This window comes from Platichthys flesus, chromosome 14, assembly GCF_949316205.1.
Source record: "Platichthys flesus chromosome 14, fPlaFle2.1, whole genome shotgun sequence".
NCBI classification, from domain to species: Eukaryota; Metazoa; Chordata; class Actinopteri; order Pleuronectiformes; family Pleuronectidae; genus Platichthys; species Platichthys flesus.
In genome coordinates this window covers 14,944,440-14,967,274 of record NC_084958.1, presented here as the reverse complement: position 1 = coordinate 14,967,274, position 22,835 = coordinate 14,944,440, and the positions used below count along the sequence as shown (strand labels likewise).

General features: G+C 42.2%; 1 protein-coding gene across 1 annotated transcript in view; it reads right to left on the bottom strand.

Annotated features, from left to right (window-relative positions):
• The window catches only part of LOC133968153 (laminin subunit alpha-3-like), a 58,229-nt gene that overhangs the window by 3,357 nt on the left and 32,037 nt on the right, over positions 1-22,835 (bottom strand). The window contains exons 33-78 of the mRNA XM_062404030.1: positions 21,984-22,182; positions 21,261-21,387; positions 20,842-20,990; positions 20,253-20,368; positions 19,822-20,033; positions 19,162-19,366; positions 18,226-18,370; positions 17,964-18,104; positions 17,401-17,562; positions 16,726-16,827; positions 16,559-16,642; positions 16,122-16,352; positions 13,209-13,322; positions 12,269-12,381; positions 12,094-12,174; positions 11,901-12,001; positions 11,771-11,824; positions 11,529-11,680; positions 10,932-11,042; positions 10,725-10,836; positions 10,447-10,614; positions 10,161-10,357; positions 9,578-9,694; positions 9,232-9,386; positions 8,924-9,065; positions 8,718-8,817; positions 8,513-8,629; positions 8,254-8,424; positions 8,010-8,161; positions 7,700-7,891; positions 7,462-7,610; positions 7,197-7,359; positions 6,966-7,093; positions 6,398-6,542; positions 6,208-6,303; positions 5,958-6,115; positions 5,751-5,868; positions 5,503-5,643; positions 5,053-5,183; positions 4,731-4,865; positions 4,518-4,638; positions 1,703-1,836; positions 1,429-1,609; positions 1,132-1,290; positions 858-1,023; positions 173-327 (exon numbers count right to left, since the gene is read on the bottom strand). Of these exons, the coding sequence (XP_062260014.1) occupies positions 173-327; positions 858-1,023; positions 1,132-1,290; positions 1,429-1,609; positions 1,703-1,836; positions 4,518-4,638; positions 4,731-4,865; positions 5,053-5,183; positions 5,503-5,643; positions 5,751-5,868; positions 5,958-6,115; positions 6,208-6,303; positions 6,398-6,542; positions 6,966-7,093; positions 7,197-7,359; positions 7,462-7,610; positions 7,700-7,891; positions 8,010-8,161; positions 8,254-8,424; positions 8,513-8,629; positions 8,718-8,817; positions 8,924-9,065; positions 9,232-9,386; positions 9,578-9,694; positions 10,161-10,357; positions 10,447-10,614; positions 10,725-10,836; positions 10,932-11,042; positions 11,529-11,680; positions 11,771-11,824; positions 11,901-12,001; positions 12,094-12,174; positions 12,269-12,381; positions 13,209-13,322; positions 16,122-16,352; positions 16,559-16,642; positions 16,726-16,827; positions 17,401-17,562; positions 17,964-18,104; positions 18,226-18,370; positions 19,162-19,366; positions 19,822-20,033; positions 20,253-20,368; positions 20,842-20,990; positions 21,261-21,387; positions 21,984-22,182 (6,502 nt within the window). The remainder of the gene's footprint in view (positions 1-172; positions 328-857; positions 1,024-1,131; positions 1,291-1,428; positions 1,610-1,702; positions 1,837-4,517; positions 4,639-4,730; positions 4,866-5,052; positions 5,184-5,502; positions 5,644-5,750; positions 5,869-5,957; positions 6,116-6,207; positions 6,304-6,397; positions 6,543-6,965; positions 7,094-7,196; positions 7,360-7,461; positions 7,611-7,699; positions 7,892-8,009; positions 8,162-8,253; positions 8,425-8,512; positions 8,630-8,717; positions 8,818-8,923; positions 9,066-9,231; positions 9,387-9,577; positions 9,695-10,160; positions 10,358-10,446; positions 10,615-10,724; positions 10,837-10,931; positions 11,043-11,528; positions 11,681-11,770; positions 11,825-11,900; positions 12,002-12,093; positions 12,175-12,268; positions 12,382-13,208; positions 13,323-16,121; positions 16,353-16,558; positions 16,643-16,725; positions 16,828-17,400; positions 17,563-17,963; positions 18,105-18,225; positions 18,371-19,161; positions 19,367-19,821; positions 20,034-20,252; positions 20,369-20,841; positions 20,991-21,260; positions 21,388-21,983; positions 22,183-22,835) is intronic.

Genomic DNA, 22,835 nt, shown 5'->3' with positions numbered 1-22,835 from the left:
GCAGGTGGCGCTGTTGCTCATTCAAAGTTATATCGTGTTACTTTAATATTATGTCGGAGTGAAGACTCATATTAAATGAACACATCATTGGTGTAAGAGCAGACACAGAAAGGTGTTTTTAAAATCCACTAACATAGCAGCAACAACTAGAGGTAGTGGAGTGGAGTCTCACCTCTCCTCTGAGAAGGTAGATACTGAGATAGGGATTCAACCCGGCTCCACTTTGTGTCCTGGTCAAATCACCAACATGTAGCAGGAGTCCAGTCAGACTCCGTGGACGAATATTAAACAGCAGTTCAAAGTTGGAGCCCACGGCAATGGAGTCATCTGAAAACAGTAAAAAATCATGTATAGTCATTGTCACAGATTTAATTTAGAATGTAGGTATTATCACAACTTGGAAATGTGGGAAATTGGTTCAAACATTTGTTCAAAATGCAATACAGAATTTGTTTTACTGTGTACGTGCACATTACTATAATACAAGAAAACCCACAAACATCCAAATTACCTGGGCTCAATAGATTTCTTTCAGTTATTAAGATTTCCTTTTTTTCCTAAGAAATTCCTGTAGTGCTATTAACTGTGTCCTTCACACATTATCTTTTATTTCCATAATCTTGACTATTCCATGCATCCTTTGAATGAACAATTCATTAACCTTAATCACTTCTTAAAGCTTTGTCTTAAATTTGTAATAGTTTTTGTGTCATGTCTAGAGAGACACAAATTATGTGGCTGTGTATAATTGCTCCAGTGCAGAATATTTTTGAAATCATCGTGATCATTACAATTGCTTCTGTGCGCAACACAATCAGAGTGTTATCCATCTGATTGGGACTGTGGTGAGTACTCACTGATTAGAACGTGTGCTCCATTCCCTGAGAAGTAGGCCCCTCTTTGTGTGGGTCCCTTGAAGCAGGGGCCAGCACCCAGGTTTGAGGCTGGCTTGGACATGAGCACTCCGTTCATTCTAAAACCACGGATGCAGCCAGACACACTCTGCTTCGGAAGGAACTTCAACTGGAAAAGTCAAAACAAATACATTGATAGATAATCTGTCAATCACGTTGTGTTTCTGGGTTTGTATGAATTTACCAGTGTGTGTGTTTGTGTGATTTTTGTTTATACCTGTAGCTGTTTGTGAAGGGACTCGGGGACACTGCCCAGGTACAAGTGATACACAAACTGCTGCATGGACGTCAGCTCAGTGTTTGTCAGCTGACCATCCTGAGCTCTGATCCCATTCACAACCAATCGGAATTTCTTCTTCTCCAAACTGAATACGATCTTCAAACAACAAGATCAAACATAAAGAATCATAAAGTGTGTAGTTCCCTTCCTTCATGTGGGTTTATTGGTTCCCTGCTATTAGTTATGAAATTGTAATGAGTATTGTTGAAATCCAAAGTGATCATGTCCACTGACCGAGTGCCACTTTCCATCATCGTAATTCTCCCTGTTGAAGATCTTCTTCTCTGTGCCTGCAGACAGTCTGATCCTGCCCTTGGACATGTAGAGAGCAAGATGAGAGCGCCCTCCTTTGGTAGCAGCAAAGAACAGCAGACCTTCAGAAGATTCGGTTCTGACATCCAAAGAGAAGTGAGCTCTGGGGATGAAGATAAGAGAAGCATCATCATCATCAGTGTGTATATGTGTGTGTGTCCACTTGATGTCTCATGTGTGCTGGCTGCTCTCTGACCTGGACAGCTGCACCGGCAGTGGAAGATTGTAGCTCAGGCTGCTAACAGGGCCTCCCATGCGATAAGCATGTGGAACCTGGGCTGGCAGTGCACACGCTGATCCACTGTAATTTATGGGCTGCATTACACCATCCTGAAATGGCTAACACAAAACACACAAGATGCAGGGTTGGTGCATAAATCTCTGCTACATCATAGCTTTTTGATGATCTCTGTCGGATAATAAAAAGTCAGGGAATACTCTGTAAATAAAAGACATTAGAACCTCAATTGTTTCCAGTGTTAAGGACGGTTATGAAAGGATGTTAAGTTTCAACCAATGATTATTTAAATGATCTGCAAATAATTTTTTAGATCAGCCAATTATTTTCTATATCAAACTCCTTAGATTCATTTCTGTGGTTAGGTTTAGGACATCCCCCAAAAAAATTCTAGATGTCTTCCTACTTTCACAATTGCTAAGTTTAAAAATAGTGATTTTTGCTGAATAGTTGACTTGAACTTAAGTGATCAAAATAGCTGCAGATCGATGGCCACATGAATTAACTGCTGCTGCCGTGTAGACCAGAAAGACACTAGATGTCTCCAACTCCCAGAAATTGAAAAAGAAAACCCTGTGGTGGTATATTCATCATTTGTTTTTAGAGCTGATGACATGTTGCTCAGTTTGATGTATAGACATCAGTTGATATTTGTATCTGTTCCTGGAGTTAGCATAAACCCCATAAACTTCCTGTGTGGGCTTTTCAACTGTTGGTTAACAATGACCAGGAGAATAGTTCCTTAAATGATTTGTTTGGTGTCGACTTCATGTTAAAAGAGATGAACTTTAAAACTCTAAAAAGATTTTGAGATTTTTTTTCTGAAATGGCTCACTAGGTGTTGATATAATAAAGAAACATCTTTATTGTTGAAATATCCTTTTTTTTCTTCACATGCTTCATTATGAGAAGTCTGTTTCCCTGCTGGAGATCTACACGTCTGGACCATATTGAACCAGTGCAGTGCACTTCTCTGGACTCATGCAACACTTTTAAATCTATTATTCAATGTAGATAATTTAAGAGGTTAATGGAGAACAGACTGTAATTGTGACATGAACTCCTTCAATCAGATGATCAGGATCAAGTAACAGAGTTTAGTAAATGATGGTGCGCATGCAAGATCAACAATAATATGTAAAAATACACTGATAGTACTTATATATTTAAGATCCAGAAGTACTCCCATTTCTCCCTGCAAGGACTAAATTAGTTGCATTTCATCTCAGGAAATTCTTTCATTTTCTATTAATGTTATATCAATACCAATATTTCTCAGTCTGAATGCCTGGACCCCATTTAAATTCAATATCTAGTCATTTATTTGTATTGTTACACTATTTTATGAAGCTATTATGACCCAACTGCAACTCAAAAAGGAAGATTCAGTTTTAACGTAGAACAACTAACATTCAAGTCCATATGAATCTTTTGATTGATAATAATTCTCTTAAAAGTGAAAGTTACTGATATCAATGATCATGACTAGGAGTCATTTTATGTTATGGTTAAAGTTGCTGCTTATACCAAATGATAATGATGATAATGATGATAACGATGATAATGATGATAATCAGGCGTGTTTGTTGTTGATTGTGATGCTTTAGCGCTGAGATGAGTGGTGAGTTAGAGGGAACGTGCATGTGATTGACTGTTAGAAAGTGGCTCATGGAAGAAAGAGAAGAGACGTGAAATGATTTCAAGCTTGTTATTCACAAGTCTTTGTCGTTATTGGATTTTTAAATAGAAGACACAAAGGTTACAATACAATTTATAATTCTTATGATGATTACTGGAACATTCATGCAAGTTGCTCTTTTTTTTATTCAAGTACACTGCAAATGAATGAGCTTGTGCAAAAGCAAATGAACATTGTGGTGCAAACGGCCATTTTTCCGTGTCAGTGTTAGATTCTTGTCAGCATCATCAGCTCTTTAGGGCTCCTCCTTCTTCATCTCTGGAAACAAGGCAGCAAAATATAATTTAAAAAATGTCAGCAACACACCAACACTGAATTTTACAATTCGAGTGTATGAAAGTTTAAGAAGGATGAAATGAAAGCTGGGTGTGACTTACAGCTAGAATCAATAATCATCATGTCACTATGTTCATAATGTACATATTAGTTTTCTGAGTCATATCTACAAATAAAGTGCCATTAAAGCTGCAATTTAAACAAAGGTCCAGGGAGAGTTGGCAAAATACCCTTACATGAGAACAACTGACAGCTACAACATGCTGTTCCACTCCAGGCCACTAGATGGCGGTAAATAAAGGACTGTAGAGCATACGTGACTGACTAACAGTAAATATTGAGGAAATTCAAATCTTGCTGCTGTTGATTGGAAAATGACAACCACAGGTAAATTGCATTCAATACACAAGAAATTAGTACTCAACCAATCAGGCTTCTCCAACACGGCAAGCCCCATCCCAAATGTTTCTGTACCTTTGTCAGTGGTGGATCACTGTCATAAGCCAATCATACGTTCTTATTGTTATTATTGTTAGTAAGTGACTAGATTTTTTAAGACTTCTGAAATGACAGGTGCACTTAAGAGGCCAATCCGATCTCAGGCCACTGTCCCCCTGGCCCCTCCCCTGGATGCATCCCTGACCTTTGTTAATAATTACCATCTCAAGTTCCTGTAAAGGTTCATAGTTTCTGAGGAAAATTCCTGCAGGTGAAATGCAGCTTTATTCAACAATAACAAGTTAATAGAATAAACAGATGACTACAATGGTACACACAATGTGGGAGCTTGTAACTCACCTTCTTAGGAATGCGGTCCAGCATCATTTGAGCGGGGGTGTCAGAGGTACAAACATCTACCAGGACGTCTCCAGAAGAGACGAAGGGGCTAAAGTCCTCTGCCTTGTATAGGTTCTCTGGCCTGCAAACAGACGGAAAGAAAAATAAACAAACAATAATAACAGTTGGGCAGGACATCCATTTTAAAATCAAGCACGGGGAAGGAAAGATTACCTTCTTGTGTAGAGGTTGGAGATGCAGCCTTTGTACAGTTTATTTCCCAGTACTAGGGTGCCGTCTGTGTTAGGAATGGGAGTGCTGCCGCTCAGCGTCTGACCCTCATCGTCATCGTCAACATACAGCTCGTTCCTGTTTGGAAAAATCATGTAAATTCACTTTTTCTTGCATTTAATGTGACCAAAGTTTGATCTCATCTTCAGGTATCACAGTCCATATACTTGTATCTTTTTATCAGTATACATATGCCTGCGCGTCGATTGTGACATTAATATATCGTTATTAATGATTATAAGTATATTCACTGCCTCGGTCTTACCTTCCATCTTTTCTCCTCACAGTCAGGTAATGCCACTGGCCATCGTTGTACTGTCTGTTCGATTTCAGCATCTCGTCGTTGAAACTGAGAACGACGTGGCCATTGAGGAGTGCAAGTTTAATCCCATTAGGCTAGAGAGTAGAAAAAAACACGTTCTTAAGAGCTGAGATCTACGTGTGGTCTCTCACAGATCAGTCACAGTTACAAACCCATCCATTATCTACACCGCTTAGACTTTAATGGCTGTAGCTGTTGGGTGAGCACAGCACCAACATAACCAGACAAACAACCATTCACATCTAGGGTAAATTTAGAGTCTAACTAAACCACAATCTTGGAGGAAAAGTGGGAGTGCAAAGTCCACACAGAAGTAAGTGGGATTCAAACCAGCAACCTTGTTGCTGTGGGGCGAAACAAACATTCGATTTTAAAACACAAGCAAAGACTTACCAGCTTTTTGTCTTGTAGAATGAGACCCTGATTCTCCGTGCTCTTGAATCCCAGGGAGACTGTGAGATCGTTGTCCAGGGTAAAGCCTGGGAGGTTAGCGGAGAGGGAGCTCCCCATGTGGAACTCTGCCTTACGAGAACTCTAGATGGAATCAGTGACATTATGCATCAGTTAATTAACGTCACTGTGGTTCACGCTCTGATTTGAACGTACAAACAAATTAGGGATATAAAAGTGTGATTTCCTACCAGGGAATCCTTGGGGCATCCTTTGCTGACGCCAACTTGCTCATCTATAGGCTTAAAGTCGTTATTTTGCTTCAGATTCGACATGCATCCTGTGAATGGTTGAATGGTGATGTTGTGTCTGTGAAGAAGAAACAGAAAAATCGATTTATTTCTGCACATTGAGGAAACGCTGATGGCAAAAAATGACTAGGCGGGAAAACCACATACTTTTCCCTCAGGTCTTGCACCAAACCGCCGATATAGTACTCTTTAAATTCGCTGTTGGTGAACTCAGCTGTGGCCATAGCCACTTGTACATTGTTGGCACGGATTAAAAATTGTCCTCTGTTGTTGATAATGATGAGGATGTCCACATAATCGCTACTCTGTAGAAACGAGAGAGAAGCAAGATGTTGTTCAATAATTTACTCTTTATTTATCTGTGTCATTTGAGCGATCATAAAAAAAAGTTTCTTACCGGGAATAATCTGTCTGTGCTTCTTACTGGTTCTTGTAGCAAGTTGCTATTTATACAAATTAAGCCCTTCTCCAAAGTTACTGTGAAGTATTTGTCCTGTTGGGAAGAGAAAACAAACGATAGCTATAATTCAAATTCGAAAGCATAAGGACATTAGATTAAAACCGTATCAATGCAAAGAATAGCTTACCTCGCTTCCGATATATAAGAGGAGACCGTTTTCTGACCGTGCGAAGGCGGACATACGGATGAGGAGGTTGTTGGATGCCTTATCTATGAACAATTTGCCATATCCAGTGCCTTCAAAGAAATAGCTATCCTTCGGTGGTACATATCTAGACAGAGTGGAGAATCAGAAGACATGTTTTTCTTTAAATCTGGTTATTTCGATTTTGGAAAGAGAGCAGCCAATTCACTGACAGATTTTGACAGAGGCCTGAATGGTCACTGGGATATTGTCAGGTGACTCTTGAGCTGAGGGTGCATGCAGCTGTTCTCATCTCCATGTACACAATTGTAAGTGTGTGCAATGGAATATAGTCACATATATGTAATGTGCATGTATCCGTGGCTTTGGGAATTTGTGTGTATGCATCTACTCCCACAATGCATCTAATGTGCTTGTATCCATACCGGGAACTGTGTGTAATGTGTCATATAGCCCCCCCTGATTGTGTTTGTGTTAAAAATGCATATCACGCACACATTCTGTATCTCGAATTTGAGTGTCTATAAATGCAAATCATGTCAGGAAGTACCTCTTGCACGGAATCTTCTGGTTTATATTCTCTGCCTTTTGGAAGTTGTACAGACTGATGACTTTGTCGTTGAAGGAGGAGAACTCGATGCAGCCCTCGTACTTGGGGTGGTTCAGAGAAGCTGGCGGCTGAGGAGAGGCCAAACAGAGAAGGGTATTCATAAATCTCACGCTAGTTAAACTTTTTTTTTATAATTTAGGGTATTCCTGTTGCTATCTAAATGTTGCTTACAGTGAAGTCGGCAGGGTAGCCTCCAACGTAGAAAACAACATCACTGCGGCTGAGGTCCAGCAGGTTCTTTTTCTCCACTCCTTGATTGCTGCTTAGTATTGGCTCATCGGGAGTAGGCGACGTGATGTCTTTGGTGAGGACAATCTGAGCATCTTGGTAAATCCTGAATCGTGAGATAAAAGTTAGGATAAACACAGTCCGGATAAGAGTGATGGCGTATATGTGCATTAATACTCTTCTACACAGAACTACAGTGCTAATTCACCTGTGTAGATCCACTTTATCAAACGTGGCCGGCTCGGGATCAGACTTGGAGATATAGCCCGACGTCATCTCGTACTCGACCCCGTTGAGCTTGTACACACTGTGCAGCACGTTCTTCTTCAGAACCATACCTATGTAGTCCTTCGAAGACTGCAAACAGAGTTTGGTTCATGCATTATGAACAAATAAAAAAATAAATCCTCATGTCACTTTGACTTGCTTTTTTGGGATTCACTTACATCTCTGTTGCCGAGATACAACACAAACATGTCTTCTTCTTTCGTCTGCCTGCGTCGGCGCCGTCCGTCTCCTCTGCCTTTGGGCCTCGCCAGCGACAGAGACAGCGAAGTGTAGGCTCTCAGGTCCTCCAGATTGGAGGGCGGACGCAGCTCCACGTGGCCGTTGCCATTGAAATTCATCGGGATTGAAATCTGAAGAGAGGATGTGGAGAATTAGAGCCAGAAGAGAGATATACCACACAAGGGGTACTGGTTGGTTAAATTTAGGCTTGGAGGTGTAAACGAGACGTGGCCAGATGTGGAACCTCACCTTGTTGGCCGCGTCTCGCGCCTGTTCGATGAGCTCTTTGATCATCTTGATGTTCAAAGATATGTTGCCAATGGATGAAAGGTTCGATGTCAGGTTCTCCACCTCTGAGATCTTATTGGTCAGAGATGGGATGGTGTTCAATAACTCCTTCACTGCAAGAGTCAGATAAATGCAGTGGGTTGAAAAAAGGCCATATTTTTTACTCTACATGTGTATAATGTAAAAACGTTTTTCAAATTCTCACCCGTTTTGTCAACATTTTCCAAAATATTGCCGAGGTTGGAGTCCACAGGAGTGACACTGATCTTGTCAATTTCCTTTTGGATGGCGGCCAGTTTGTCCATAGTGTCGCTCGCCTTATCGTTCGCTGAGGCTGCCTTCTCCTTGGCTTCGTCAATCATAGTACCGATGTCATCTGATCGAAAAAAACAAAGAGAGGAATAATGAATTCTGGCAACAGATTCATTTGAGCGCTCATCACGTGATGCCTTTACTTGCGCTACCTCTCTTGATGTTGTTTAATTGGTCCGCTGCATCGAGCAGGTCTGTCTTGAGAGTTTTCTTCTTGTTGTCAGCGTCCTTCAGACGTTTCTTCAGGTCAGCGATGTGTTTGGTAGCATCTGTTGGAAGACAAAATAAAATCAGTGACTGAGCTTTTTTTAAGGGGGGAAGATTAAATAAGGAACAGTTTAAAAAAAGGGAGCCTACCCTGAAGGTTTTCCTCTGCCTCACGAGCATCCTGCACCAGGTCCTCACCAGACTCTTTCAGTTCTTCTGCTCTTTTATTGAGGTTCTCGCTATTCACGTTCTAAATTAGGAAAAAACACATTGGTTAAACAGTCTCAATAATAATTGTTCTGTCAAAAGCTTAATGATATTTTATATAACGCCAAAAAGAAGTGATTGTGGTTTACCTTCAAGGCTTTGTCCGCTGCATCTTTGGCCTCTTTCGCTGCGGCCTCAGCAGCGTTAATGGCATCTGTTATGTTCTTGTAGGCGTCGATGGCGTTTTTTGCGTCCTGCACCTCAGTTCGTCCACTTGCATTCTTCACAGAACTATCACAAAGAAACAAGGGGAAAAAATAAACCACAGACACACGGAGAATTCAACCACCGCATAATCTCATGCAGTGATGTCCGCTTAGCACTGAAACCAGGAGGGAAATCTCAGCACAAGCAACAGACAGTTATTGTGTCTTTGTTACTTGCACAATAAACCTACTCCTGAAGCTCCTTTGCCATCTTGAGGAGGTTCTTGGCATGTTCCTCCGCTCTCTCCACAATGTCCTCCTGGGCTGCTGCTTTGGAAATATCGTTGACCCTCTTGGTCAGATCGGTCTTGGCACCGTCCAGCTGTGCAGCCAGCTGTTCGTACTCCTGATTTGAAGAAGGCGGGGATGGGTGCAAGTTATTCACAACAGCAGAAAAATTCAGTTTACCACACTTCAGTGAACAGTGGATAAAACAGTGATCGTTATCTGAGGGGATGGCGTGTTAGGACCTGAGAGCCCGCCGGTGTGGGATTGGAGATGAGGTCATTTATTGTAACAAAGCAGGCAAGTGTTTACCGTTTTACTGTCGGTGAGCGTTTTCACCAAATCCACCGTTTTCTGGAGCTCATCCTCTGCCAGGGCCATTTGCTCCTCAACCGTCTTCCGCTCCTTTTTTAGGTTCTCAATACGTTTCTGTAGGAAGCATATGGATACATTTCATTATGACTGTGTACTTACTAGTATACTCTGTGCCAATTAATATTTGAACCTTTATATGTATAATAAAGATTATTCTACGATGCCATATTTGGGAAATGTGTATGAAGATAAACCCAGTAATTTCGAAGTCCTACTATTACAAAAAAAGTTGGATTCGACCGAAACTTGTTATATTACGAGAATAAAGCCAGCATATTGTTTTTTTAGAAATAAACTTTAGTTGAGATAATTACTAAATGTATTCTTGTAAAAATAAGACTTTATTCTCAAAAATCGTAATAATTTTGCTAAATCTATTTTAATGAAATAGTAGAAATCATCATGATTATTGGTTATATATTTAAAGCCTCCGGGAAGTAATTCATATGAAGTTGTTGTATAATGTGACTTTCATAAAAACTTTTATTATAACTGATCAACTACTCGACTTGTGAGTTACCTGCAGCTCCGCAAGGGCCTTAGCGCTGAGTCCATTCTCAGCGTTGGCTTTTTTCACCAAGTCCGTCGCCTCCTTCAGAGCCTTGTCCAGGTCCTTCAGCTTTGCATCGTAACCTTCCAGTTGGCCGCGGAGTTTCTTTGCCGCAGCCTCGTTCTGGTCAGACTGCTTAGTTACATTCACCCTGATGTGGTCAAGCACTGGAGAAGAGAAGAGGAGAAATAAGAGTCTTCAAGAGACTTTTTGGGGGTTTTGAGAGAGTTTACAGAATTTCTCTACAGTGTCGTACATTTCTCGGCCTCGTCCAGCTCTTTCTCGGCAGCTGTGGCCTGAGGGGTGAAGTTCCTGTCCTCCATCTCCTTCACCATGCGCTGGGCATCTTCAAGCATTGTACCCAGGTTTCCATTGGTCACCGTGCTGCCGTCGGTGCCCGAGTCTTTCAGCTGATCGAGCAGGGCTGAAAACCCACACAGAAATTTGCCATTTATTAACTTGTAAAACATTTTGAGACAACAGGATGTACAACAAGCGGTGTTGTGCTGCCACTGAATTTAAGTTTCCCTTCACCTTGGATTTTCTTGAGCATGCTTTTAATCTCTGAGTCCAGTTCCTTCGCCCTCCTGTGGGTTTTCTCAACGTCTGCCACTGCTTTGTCGGCTTCAACGGACCTTTTATCTGCCTGAACACAAACACGTACCCAAAATACACATTTACACACAAGTCCCTCTCACTTGTTGAATGGTGATCCTATAAGTATTGGTTCCGACACTCTACCTTTCCTTTAAGGCCGCTGACGTCGTCTACCAGAGTGCTCGTGTCCTCCTCCAGCTGGCTGATCCGGGACTTTTGGGCGGTGATGGCATAGTTGAATTCTTTGACAAGATTCTGTTCAAAAAAAGCAGCAGAGCTATAACGACAGCTTTATAGCAGCAGAAATCGAACATTGTAGTTGGTGCACTGAGAATTATTCATGAGACTTGCACATCATAAAAGTAGGAAGATTGCACATTCAGTCAAGTGAAGTGGATCCAACACATAGATTTAGATTTTGAGGGGACGAGACTCGACAAGTTGCTGCGACAGACACTGGCATCCAGTGGTGCAGTCTCTAACTCGTGCCGACACACGGGGTTGTGGTGCTTATCAGCGGGGGATTTCTTGTGTTTGAACAATCACACGCATCCTGTGCCGTACCGTTTGTGTGTATGTGTGGGAAATGGTTGCGTGCAAAGTACAAAGATATCAGTGCCCATGGCCGTGGATCTGATGTTGGTATTTGGCATTTGCTGAATGTGATCAAGTCTCTGAGGTTATCAGCCCTTTCTGTGGCTGAAGCAGCGAGTGAGCATGGTTTCAGGAGAGTTGTGTTACCTTGGTGTCAGCCACGGCCTTCTCCAGGTTCTTCAGCTTGTCCCTAGAGGAGGCGCTGGCGCTGGCGTTGTCCAGCTTGGCTTTGATACGTCCCAGCTCATCGTCCAGCTTCTCCAGGTCGTGTAGTAATGTCTGGGCACAGCTGTCACACTCTGGAACACAAAGGACGATTTGACTGCCTGATAAATACATTTTGCGTAAAATGCATGTCGCGGAGTCAAAGGTATCAGTTCTCTAGGTACCTTGGCATTTCTCATGTGTGTTAGTGTCTCCAGGCTCCAGGGTGTTCTTACAAACTGAGGAGAGGAAAAATCATTGTATTAAACTAACCAAAATGTGGGAAAATCGAATTGTGACTGTCTGTGATCTAACCTCCAGTCCGGGGATCACAGATGCCCCCGTCGCCTCTGCAGTTGCAGGGTTTGCAACGTCCTCCTGGTGCCAGTGGATTACCGTAGTAACCAGGAGCACATCTTCAGATGAAGAGGAATAAATCAGAATAAGTGGCAGAACAGCTGAGAATGAGCTGACAGTATTTCCATTACTCGTCCTTGCAGACTCTCACCTCTCACACTTGTCTCCAGTGTAGCCTGATATGCAAATGCAGGTGATATCTCCAAAAAACTCTCTGCAGCCTACAGCGAAACTGTGGAGTGACAGCGAAAATTATGATTTAATCCATTTTCCCCTTTGATTATTACACAGCTGTATTAAGGAGTGTACCACTTGCTCCCTCCCACCTGCTTGTGGCCACGCTGAACGGGCACGGGCACACTCTGCATGTCCCGCCCGCGTAGTAGTGACCATCTTGGCAGTGTTCACATCGGTCCCCGGCTGTGTTTTTCTGACATTTCTGAAAATGATGTAATGTGTTAATTAAAGACACTGGCAAATGAGCAAAGGATGTCAAGAGGCAAAATATGAGACACTGTTAAAAAACGTGTGTACTCATGCTAGACATTTACACACTGTACTTTATATCGATTTTACACATGGGGGCAAAGAGAAGGTTCGTTTTCAAACAGTGTGTTTGATGCCCTCTTTTCAGCCGCTGCTGTGAGGGCGTGGATCCATGCGTGCATTGCACACACAGGCCCGGTCTTGAGCAACTTACAAAAGAACAACACAGCGGAGATGGTGGAGATTTAGAATTGCGTAAAGGCTCATCCTTCCAACAAGGAGGATAGTTAGCTCCATGACAGGAAATCAGGAGGCCATATTAAATAATGCCTCTGATAGGGTGATAAAAAAAAAATTCACGGGCAAAGGAGACAACGATGTGCCCACAGATGTACCTTAAAGGTAAAAGGATCAAAAGTGTCGAAATAGAACATCTCAGACCCTAAAAACCTTTAAATGAATGCTTAGACCAATTTTGGAGTTTGAGACCTTGATTTGATCTGTTACTGTGCCATATTCTAAGTCATAATTATTTATGATACTTGCTTTATTGCTTTTTACTATTTATTCTCTGTTTTTCAGATATATATTTTTACATTCTTTAATCTTTGTTTAAAGCCTGTTCAGCACTTGGGCAGTTGTTTTAAACGTGCTATATAAATAAACGTTGGCATGATTTACACTAGAGTCGGCTTAACTAAAATAATCCCTCTTGGTGGTAGGTATGTGTGGTTGTCTGCTCTGTCAACCTGAGGTCATTAACGAGAGTTTATCACTTACCAGGCACTTCCCTGTCGTGTCCTCACACTCGTCAGCCAGACCGTTGCACTCGCAGGGCACACAGCGGCCCAGGAGAGACCCACTGTTGTTTCTGTAGAAACCAGGTGCACATTTCTGAAAAGAAAAACACAAATATAAAAACATGGTTTAACAAAATTACAGTTAATACACAGAATAACCCATAAACCCCCATATACCCCTGTATATTTGAATCAACAATAATGATTCTTGGGGTTGATAATGCACTTATCGCGCTATATAAGTAATGGGGTCGTGATATTTTGAAAATATTTTAAAGATGAATTAACCAGACAGGAGCAAAAATGTCTGCTTAGTAGAATTAATTCAACAGCTCAAAACTTGTGTTGTTTAACATGATGTGAAATCCTATAAATTATATAACAGTAAAAACAGGCCTGCTCATCAATCTGCAACATTGCCTCTTAATAATTGTGTGAGTGCTGACATTAAGATTTAACACTGAATAGCCAAAGTTCGGACTTTGCCTTCAGAGATAACAGCCTTCAAGTCCCCATCAAACCACACCTGAGACACCAAGAGCTGTAAAATAAACAAGATCAGATCTCCATGGGTTGTTACCTGAATCTGAATATTAGCATCGTCATTAACAGAGGGAAACCGAACGAACTGTCCTCTGCCATGTCCTGAGTGGTGCTGTCCCCCTTGGTCATTGAGTAATGGAAACTCTGCCCACTGAGCCCATCGGCCGTGATGCCTGGCAAAGCGAGTTCTCTCTCCCCTGCTGTAGGCCCTGTGGCCGCCGCAGCACAGTCCGATCAAAGTCCAACATATCAGGGTCCGCAGCATAACCCCCGCACGCCGCTGTCTATCCATAGACGAATCTGACATTCCAGGCGTTAAGTCTGTGTGAAATAACGCTCCACTCTGCCCTGCCTCAGCCTCTTAAGGACACACACACTCACACACGCACACACGTAGAGAGTGTGGACACGCCCCATCTCTCACCTGAGTCAGACCTGCAGATCACTATGAGTGTATGCAGGCACACAAGCACACACATGCATGGGTTTACATGTTTTCTCTCCTTCTCGCTCTCCTTTTCATTCCCGCATATACACTTGAAAAAAAATAATGTATTGAAAAAGTTAAATGTGCGGAAACACACACAACTGACAACACACAGGAGAATCCACTATTAGCATTTTTGAATAGAGAAAAGGAAAATTACAGTTTGGCAAATACTACAGGTTGTAAAAAGATAAATCCTCAACACTGTATACGCCTTTATCTTGATGTAAACGTGTGTGTGTGTGGTCCAGGTTCTACTAATGCTGTGGGGACCTTAATCTGTCAACACTGTCACGTTACAGGGACATTCATTTTAAGATGAAGACATGTTTATGGTAAGGTTAAGTTAGGTTTAGCTTTAGTTTAGGTTAGGTTAAGGTTAGTGTTAGGCAAGCGGTTATTAGTATTAGTAAGGTTAGATTGAGTCCCCAGGAAATCAATGTGCGTCAATATGATGACCTCTGGAGTCATGGAGACACAACTGTGTGTGTGTGTGTGTGTGTGTGTGTGGTAAGCATATGTGACTGAGAGGAAAAGTCAGACATCCTCAGACAACGCAGACAAACTCACACCTGAATCACGCTGCTCAAACACACAAGAGACAGAACTGGGTGTGTCAGGCCGACACAGTTCTATGAGCAACACAGTGTTGCCAACTGCCTCACCCCATGTGTTAGGGTGAGGTTCTTGCCATATAACCTCGGGGCACGGATAATAGACCTTTCTTCAAACAACACTCACTGCTCATATTGGAAACCACAGTGGCACTCCCATAATATAAAACATAAAACAATATTACTTTTTCTCTCTGCTAATTAATGTTCTGTCAAATGTTTAATTAAAAGTCGTATTTTGGTTCTGTGAGCCAAACTGTGACCACCTTTCTGATTTGAGAAGCACAAACACACTCGGTCCAGTCAGCACTATTCCCAGGGGAAAAAGAATTCTGGCAAATCTTTATCCTTGGCAACTACATCCTGCTTGTTTGTACAACGTTCCTGTGAGCTGCAGCCACGCCGGTGATTATATCGGTACAATCACTAATATTATGTCTGCGTGATTGTGCATCATATCCCAGCCCGGGGCTACGCAGTTTGGGCTGCACAGCTCATCGGCCGGTATTTTCCAGTATACATTCCAGCCAAGGATCCTCAGCTGACAAACTCTTCCTCTAGGTGAAGGGTGTGGTGCTCGGTTCAGGCGTGTCAGGACAATCAAAAAGTATGAGGATGGGGTCCGACTCCTCAATCGTTGCTCCACCCTGTTTCTTAGCTGTTTGTCAGACCTGACAAGATGATCCGCATGGCTTCTCGTAATATATTTCTTTTTAATTTTCCACTTTTTCCATCCAGACTCAACCACACATGCCATTTATAGACTTGAGCAGCGTACCCTCTCAGGTTCTGTTTCCAAAGTTTGGTTGTTGCCTAAAAACAATAAACTCCTCTAACAAATTATTAAGACGCCTTAAAAGGTGCACTTTGTAGAGTTTAGTGACACAAAGTGGAGAAGTTAAATGTGGCAGTTGAAAACCCCTCACCTCATCTTCCCCTTCCAAACATGAAAGAGAACATGTGATAACCGTCATGCTCCATAAAAACTCAAAGGATGTTTAGTTAGTCAAGTATGGGCTACAATAAGAAACATGGCTGCCTCCCCCCCGATGTAAATATGAAGTATTTCAATATAAAGTCTCACATTCTAGTGTAAATAAAACAACAATTCTATATTAAGATGAAACACACTCATAAAAATCACTAGGATGATGTTGTATCAAATTTCTGTCAATAGATCCCTTTCACCCGTATCTTACACACTGGACATTTAACTTGTATTTAATAAACTGCCTTTTTAGTATCTCACCTCACAGGAGTCTCCAGTGTACTGGGGCGGACAGGAACAATTCTCCACGTTGTTTCCAGGACTCCCCGTCCCTGTGCTGGTCGCCTCCTCAAAGCCCACCTCCCCCAGACTCAGACGCTGGCTCTGGGTGAAGTACAGGGCTTGGATCCTCAGGCCCGCCAGCCCGGCTAGGACCATCATGAGTTCCTCTCTGGACACGGGCCTGTTGGTGACAGCATGACGCCAGTTTCCCTGCAGGCGATGGATTTGTTATGTGGGGACTAGAAATCTGAAGGTGGAGACTCTTCTTAAACATCAGTGTTTTTCAGATTTTATATGTTTCAGAAGTAACTTATTTGTTTGTTTGTCCAACACATTATTGCAGAACAATGCACTAAATTATTATCTAGTTCATTCCTGCCAAAAGGTATATTTAATATGTTTGAATTATTCTTTACCTCCACCAGATGGACTCTGCCCTGATACAGCCTGTCTGCAAGTGGGACTTGAGTAGCCATGTGGATCAGGGTCATATCCCGACCCTATAGGGGGAAATAGTGACTTGGATTAATAAACTGAAAACAACAAAAGAAAGGATATGAAGATATGGTGAGAATATACACACAGTCAGCACGACATCAGGTCGTCTGTCCTTCAGAGTCATTCCCTCGCTGGGGATCCCGAAGGATTTGGACTGGTAGGTGAGGAAACCACCGTAAGATGTAACCTTAGAGAAAAGGAGAAATCCGTCAAGTTTATCTGTAAATACAGATAATAAATGTACATTCTTTGTTTTATTTATCAACAAGGATAGTAAGAACCATCATTTATATCACTTAAAAAACATTTGACTAGTTAATGTAGTTCATTTGAATTCAAGGATGTTGCAGGATTGCAAAAGAAATAAGTTAAACTCAGTTATCTGAACCCAGTTTTTCAGAAGTGAAAACACACCTGGGAGATGTGAAGCACATTGAACAACACTGGTGACTAGCATAAAGAAGCTAAAAACCAAACACTAATATTAATATAAACTTCCAGCTGAGTCGTTTAAACCAGAGTTAGTGCATCCTCAGATCTCAACTATTTGGAGGTCTGAAAATAACACTCTAAAAAGAAATGTAATTTTTTTATATGTATTGACTTAACTTCACCGTTCTATCTATCTATCTCTATAATATCTTTTAATCTCTCACTCTGGAGACATCACACGGCATCCATTCACATATTTAATCATTAATAAAACAGTTATTAACAGCAGATCTTGTTGCCAGGATGTTCTTTCCCTCCATTGACTCACTCTGTCTCCCAGGTAGGACTGTGGTGCCACCCAGTGTAGAGTCTGCACAGTAGGAGGAAGCTCCTGGACGTCTGCCACCACCGTGTTACTGGCTGTGTTCAGCACAGAGGGAACCTCCCCCTGGTCAGGTCTTTCTAAATGCCAGCCCCGCATCTCCACGAACTGACAACGGGGAGTATGAGGAGGAACCAGTGAAACATCCATCCTAAAACTCTGCTGTACTGTGTTATTACAAACATTTGTGACTTTGTTTTGAAGTAGTGTTAGTTTAATACAATCAGACAAACACCTCCCAAAGATTTAGAGCAGCGAGGTTTGGCATGAAGACGTCATGATATAATCTTTCAACTTATGAATACTCATGAGGTAACGTGCCATCGCCATGGCATGATTGCTGTCTATCATGCCAGTGTATGTCCTTTTCCAGAACAACACCTGTATATGCATCTTTCATTAAACGCCCAACATTTCACCACATATATTAGCTGCCATCGGCCAGAGGGTTTTGTCGGCATTACATTTGCATTCACAGACTTGCAGGAGCACGAAAAGCAAACACACACCTTCCCCCTGCGTTTGCTGGAGCTCTGACACTGGTCAGTGGCTCCGAAGCAGAAGCAGCTGCTGCAGCCGTGAGGGTTGGAGGGGTCAAAATAGAAGGAACCTTCCCGACAGGTATCGCACCTGACACCGGCCACATTCCTCTAAAAACAACACGGCACCCATAAGAGAGAGAGAGGAGGTCAGAGCGAGGAAAGAGAGATAGACAAAACAATTTGTAAGAGGAGTTTTGAAACGATAGAGGATAGAATGAAGTGAGCTCACCCTGCAGAGACACCTCCCTGTGTCTGGGTGGCACACGTCCGGTGTGACGCCGCCTTGGTTACAGTTACATGGCACACAGTCGGGGAAGCGATAGTAACCTGGAGCGCAGCGGTCACACTTGCGGCCTGAAATCCGAGGCTTGCAACTGCACAAAACGCACATTATCTCCAGTCAGAGTTTAAATCCACAAAACAGTCCCGATGATTCATTCTGTGCATGTTGTTACAGAGATATGTAACTAAACTCAATTTTATTTTTTGTAAAAAAGCAAATGCTGTTTATCCACATCACATGTGTTGCTGGTCTGTATGTTGCTGCTACTTGTTTATTCCATTATTTTGTTTTTCGTCAACTGAGTGATGGAAAACCTGCAGGACAGAAACAGACAAGCTGTACATCAGCCTGAAGAGACTGTGAACCAATCTCCTCTTTAAGCACTTTGAGGGGTTTGGTGTCACTTTTCACTTTCACTGTATATCACACCTACCATTTTATATCCCACCAAAAAAATGTGCATGTAAGAGAACATCTATTTTATAAATACCGAAATTTTAAAATTATAAAATCATTTTATATCTTTTATAATAATAATACATTTATAATAAATAAAACTTCATTCATATAGCACTTTTCGAAAACAGCCAGGTACAATGTGTTTCACATTTCAAAATCTAATATTAATGACAGCAGATACAATGATATAACATCATTTAAGAGAAATGTCAAAATAACAGGATAAAAGAAAACAAAAAGCTATTCTGCAAGAGTACATATTGACAATAATAGACATAATAGGTAAATTCAAGTTACAAAAAATCTAGATTTCACCCCAGTAAAAAATGAAACGGTCATTAGTACGATACACAGTAAATGGCTACAAGCAGTTTAATTTATCCGTCTTGCTAACAAATGCTATAGTCCCTGCTCTCCTCTCACCTGCACTGTCCCGTGGTGCGTTCACAGTCCGGTCCTGCGTTGGCCTTGATGCCATTCGGGGAACACTCGCAGCCCTCGCAGCCCAGCAAAGGGTGGTAGTTGAAAGTCTGGCGCAGACACACGTCGCAGGCTGGTTTGACCGTCTGAGGAGGGCAGATACAGCGTCCCGTCACCTCGTCGCACAGCCGGCGACCACACTCACACGCTGCAGTGGAGAGAATGGAATTTATTTCTGAAATAACGTAATCCTGAGGGAAATTAGAGGGTTGAAGTGATGCTTTTAAAGAAGAGTTAGGCAGAGAGCTTTATGCGGTAGGTGTCTACACTCAAAGCCCAACACAAGTCAAAAGAGAGTGTATAATTATCACTCCCATTGTTTTCCTTATAACAACTAGTCTGTCAGAGCTGAAACCTAATGGTGCACAACTGTTCCTGGTCTCTCTCTCCTCTCTCTTCCCCCTATATCTCTCTCTTTTCTCTCTCCCCTTTTTTCCAGCGATCTCTCCTCTGCTCCCCATTTTTCTCTGCATGAGGTTTCTTCCGGTCCATGAGTTTTTTTTCTCTCCACAGTTTCCAACTATGTAAAGTGCCTTGAGATAATGTATATTATCATTTGGTGCTATACAGATAAAATTGAATAGAAATTAAATTTTTACTCACGTTTGCAGTAAGGGAAGCCATAGTAGCCGGTGGCACATTTCGTGCACCGTCGACCAATGATGTGCTGCCTGCAGGGACACTGTCCTCCAACTGGATCACAGGCAGCTCCCGTCGAGCCGGACTTCTCGCAGTCGCAGGCCAGAGCTCCGTCGTTGTAGGCTGCGACGAGCGAGCGGGCTGAGTCCCTGCAGAACTGACAGGAAGTTCTCGGGCTGAAGAAAAAGAGAAAGAAAAGTACTTCCGTAAAAATGCAGATGTGGTTAAACGCCAGATTATTACAGCTAGAAGGCACAATTTACAAAAACGTCCACGGTACTTTTATTTAAAAACTGTGCCACTGCTACTGCAGGATAAATAGATCACTGCCCGGACAAAAAAGATGTCTAATGGATTTGTGTCCAGCTTGTTTAACTGACATGGTGGATACCTACTCGATATAAAACCCCTCTCCTCGACATTGCTGTACGAAATCTGCAGACTTGTCCCGCGGCTTCTCTTTCAGCAGATCTGGGCTGTAACTGTTGTCAGGAACCAGTAAGATATAATCCTACACAAATGATACAAAGAAAAACACACAGTCTCAGCAAAAACATCCACTTCGGTTTGTTTTGTTCTTAAAATATATTCACCAGTCAGATGGAGAAGGAGATAAATGGATAAATCTCTGTGTTTGCAGGTGTTTCAGACAGGTTATTTTTTTTCTGTTGAATTGTATTTAGAGAAGCAAAAGAAATCTAGCAAACAGAAACCGACTGCCCCAGAGGATGGAAGCTTAGCTTGTGTAAAGCTTTGTGGGGGCTGCCAGGGAGAACACAGGCCCTCCATTGTTGTTGTTAGGCGTTTGGCATAACACTGAGGAGGGAGGACCTCAGCATGCCAAGTCCTCAACATCTCAAACACTCAGACTTTACACAGAAGAGACACTCAATGTTTTTAAATGATTTTTCTCATTTAATTCTTATAAATGAAGAGAACAAGGTTCATCAAAACCCTGCCCGACTTCTCACATCCACCACTGACCAGAGTAAGGGTCTTCCTACGTGGCACGATGACAGAGATGGAGGTTGGCCGCCAAATATTTTGGTCCAAGTCGAGGGCAATGCGTCCCTCAGCGATGACGACCTCCCTGCAGCCTGACACCGCGGGGCAGAAGGATGCGTTTATTGAACCTGCAAGAGAGAAGCAGAGTTCGAAGCTGAGTGACAGAGGGAGAACAAAATAATCAGAGTCTCCATTGAAGCCATATAGGGAAGTGTGTCGAAGTCTTTTCATTATCTCGTCATCAGCCCAGCGATTTAATCGAATCTTAAGGAGGAATCGACCCCCTTACTTAAAAGGCTTTTCCAAAGTAAACATGCTTCTATCCAACAGGAATGATTAAACTCCTTAATTCTATTTGACCTCACGCTACTCAACAGGACTTCCTCAAACACACTCACCCCTCCAGTCACGCCCTGCGTCCACCCAGACCTCCACAGGGAAGGAGGTATGTTCAGGCTGGTGATAATGGAGCACAACCACATACCTGCCTGGGAGGGGCACCTCGGGAGAGAAACTGATCTCCGTCTGGAAAATAAAGAAAGGCGAGCAAACTTAAAGCTACGGTTGGTAATCCTAGAAAAGTAAGCCAGCAAAGGCTATAAATATCCTCCTATCAGCCCCCTTGTCATAGCCACGCCCCCAAAATACATTAACGTGCACTGAATGACAACTGCTATTGAACATCTCAATAAAGTTAAAGTTAAAGTACCTTTATTGTCAATTTCTTAACATGTTCAGAACATACAAGGAATCGATACAACGTTTCCCACTCTCCCACAGTGAGACATATAAAGTGCACAGGCACAACAGATAACACAAGACATTTCCTCAAGTGCAAACAGTACAAGAGACAGTTTGTTGCAGAAGTAAACATACAGAATTTTTTAAGTACAGCAGCATAAAGTTCTCTAACGTTTAAACGTAGTGATTAAGTGATAAAGTGCAAACAGTACAAGAAGTACAACAGACAGTTTGTTGCAGAGTCCTGAGTGTTTTTAGTTTTTTGGAGGGGGATTTAAGCCTCCAGTCAGACTAGAGTATATGGCTGGGTGGAGTGGGGGGAGCAAATATATTTAAAAGAGTTAGGAGAAATGCATTTTGCTTCTTTAGTTATCTAATACCTGAGGGAATTTGAGCAGTACCCCAACACCTTGCGGTTCCTGGACGGGGAGAACTGTCGTCTGTCGTCTCCTTCTTGACTCCTCGTCGTATTCTGGCTGGGGAGCAACGACTGGGGGGGGCGACAGGAGTCCGACACGGGCAGCAGACAAAATCACGGCCGACGTTGGTTTGTCGAACTGCCTCAGAACACAGTGCTGACTGGAAACAGTAAACAGCAACAAGCTGTTGTTAGTTAAAGCCTGTTGATTTTGGTTCAAGTGTTGGGGGGGTCAGTCACACCTAAAATGTCAGTCAGGAAAATCCCCTGGCGGTCGCAGTCTTTTCTCATCTATACACATTAATCCCTGGATTACACATTACACACTTAAACTGTACCATCGAGTGAAAAAGAAAAATGCAGTTTTATCTGGTTGAAACCAATACACTTTAAAGACGTAGTATTGGATCAGTACCTAGATTTTGTATACTTGCTATCAGAGGTATTTCTGATGATGGTATTGGAACTTGGTTAAATGTGCACTCGTCTTTCCGGATTTAGAAACTAAACTGATATAGTAACATTTTCTTGTTTTCATGGGGAAACACTGATTCCTACTTTTATTCTCTTACGGTTTTTAATTATCATTAATATTTACTTTTGCTTTCGAGCCATTTCCAACTTTTTCTATGGCTTTTTGGAGAAGTTTTTTTAGACACGTGTATCTGTAACATCTAACCTTGCAATTAGGTTCAGAGTGACAGTAAATTTACTGTGAGAGACAGAGAAAGTTTGACCTGACGTTTAGCCTCAGGTAAATGACCTTGCCCAGATGCAGGAATGCAATCACACCTGGAAAACAGATGTGTCTCTG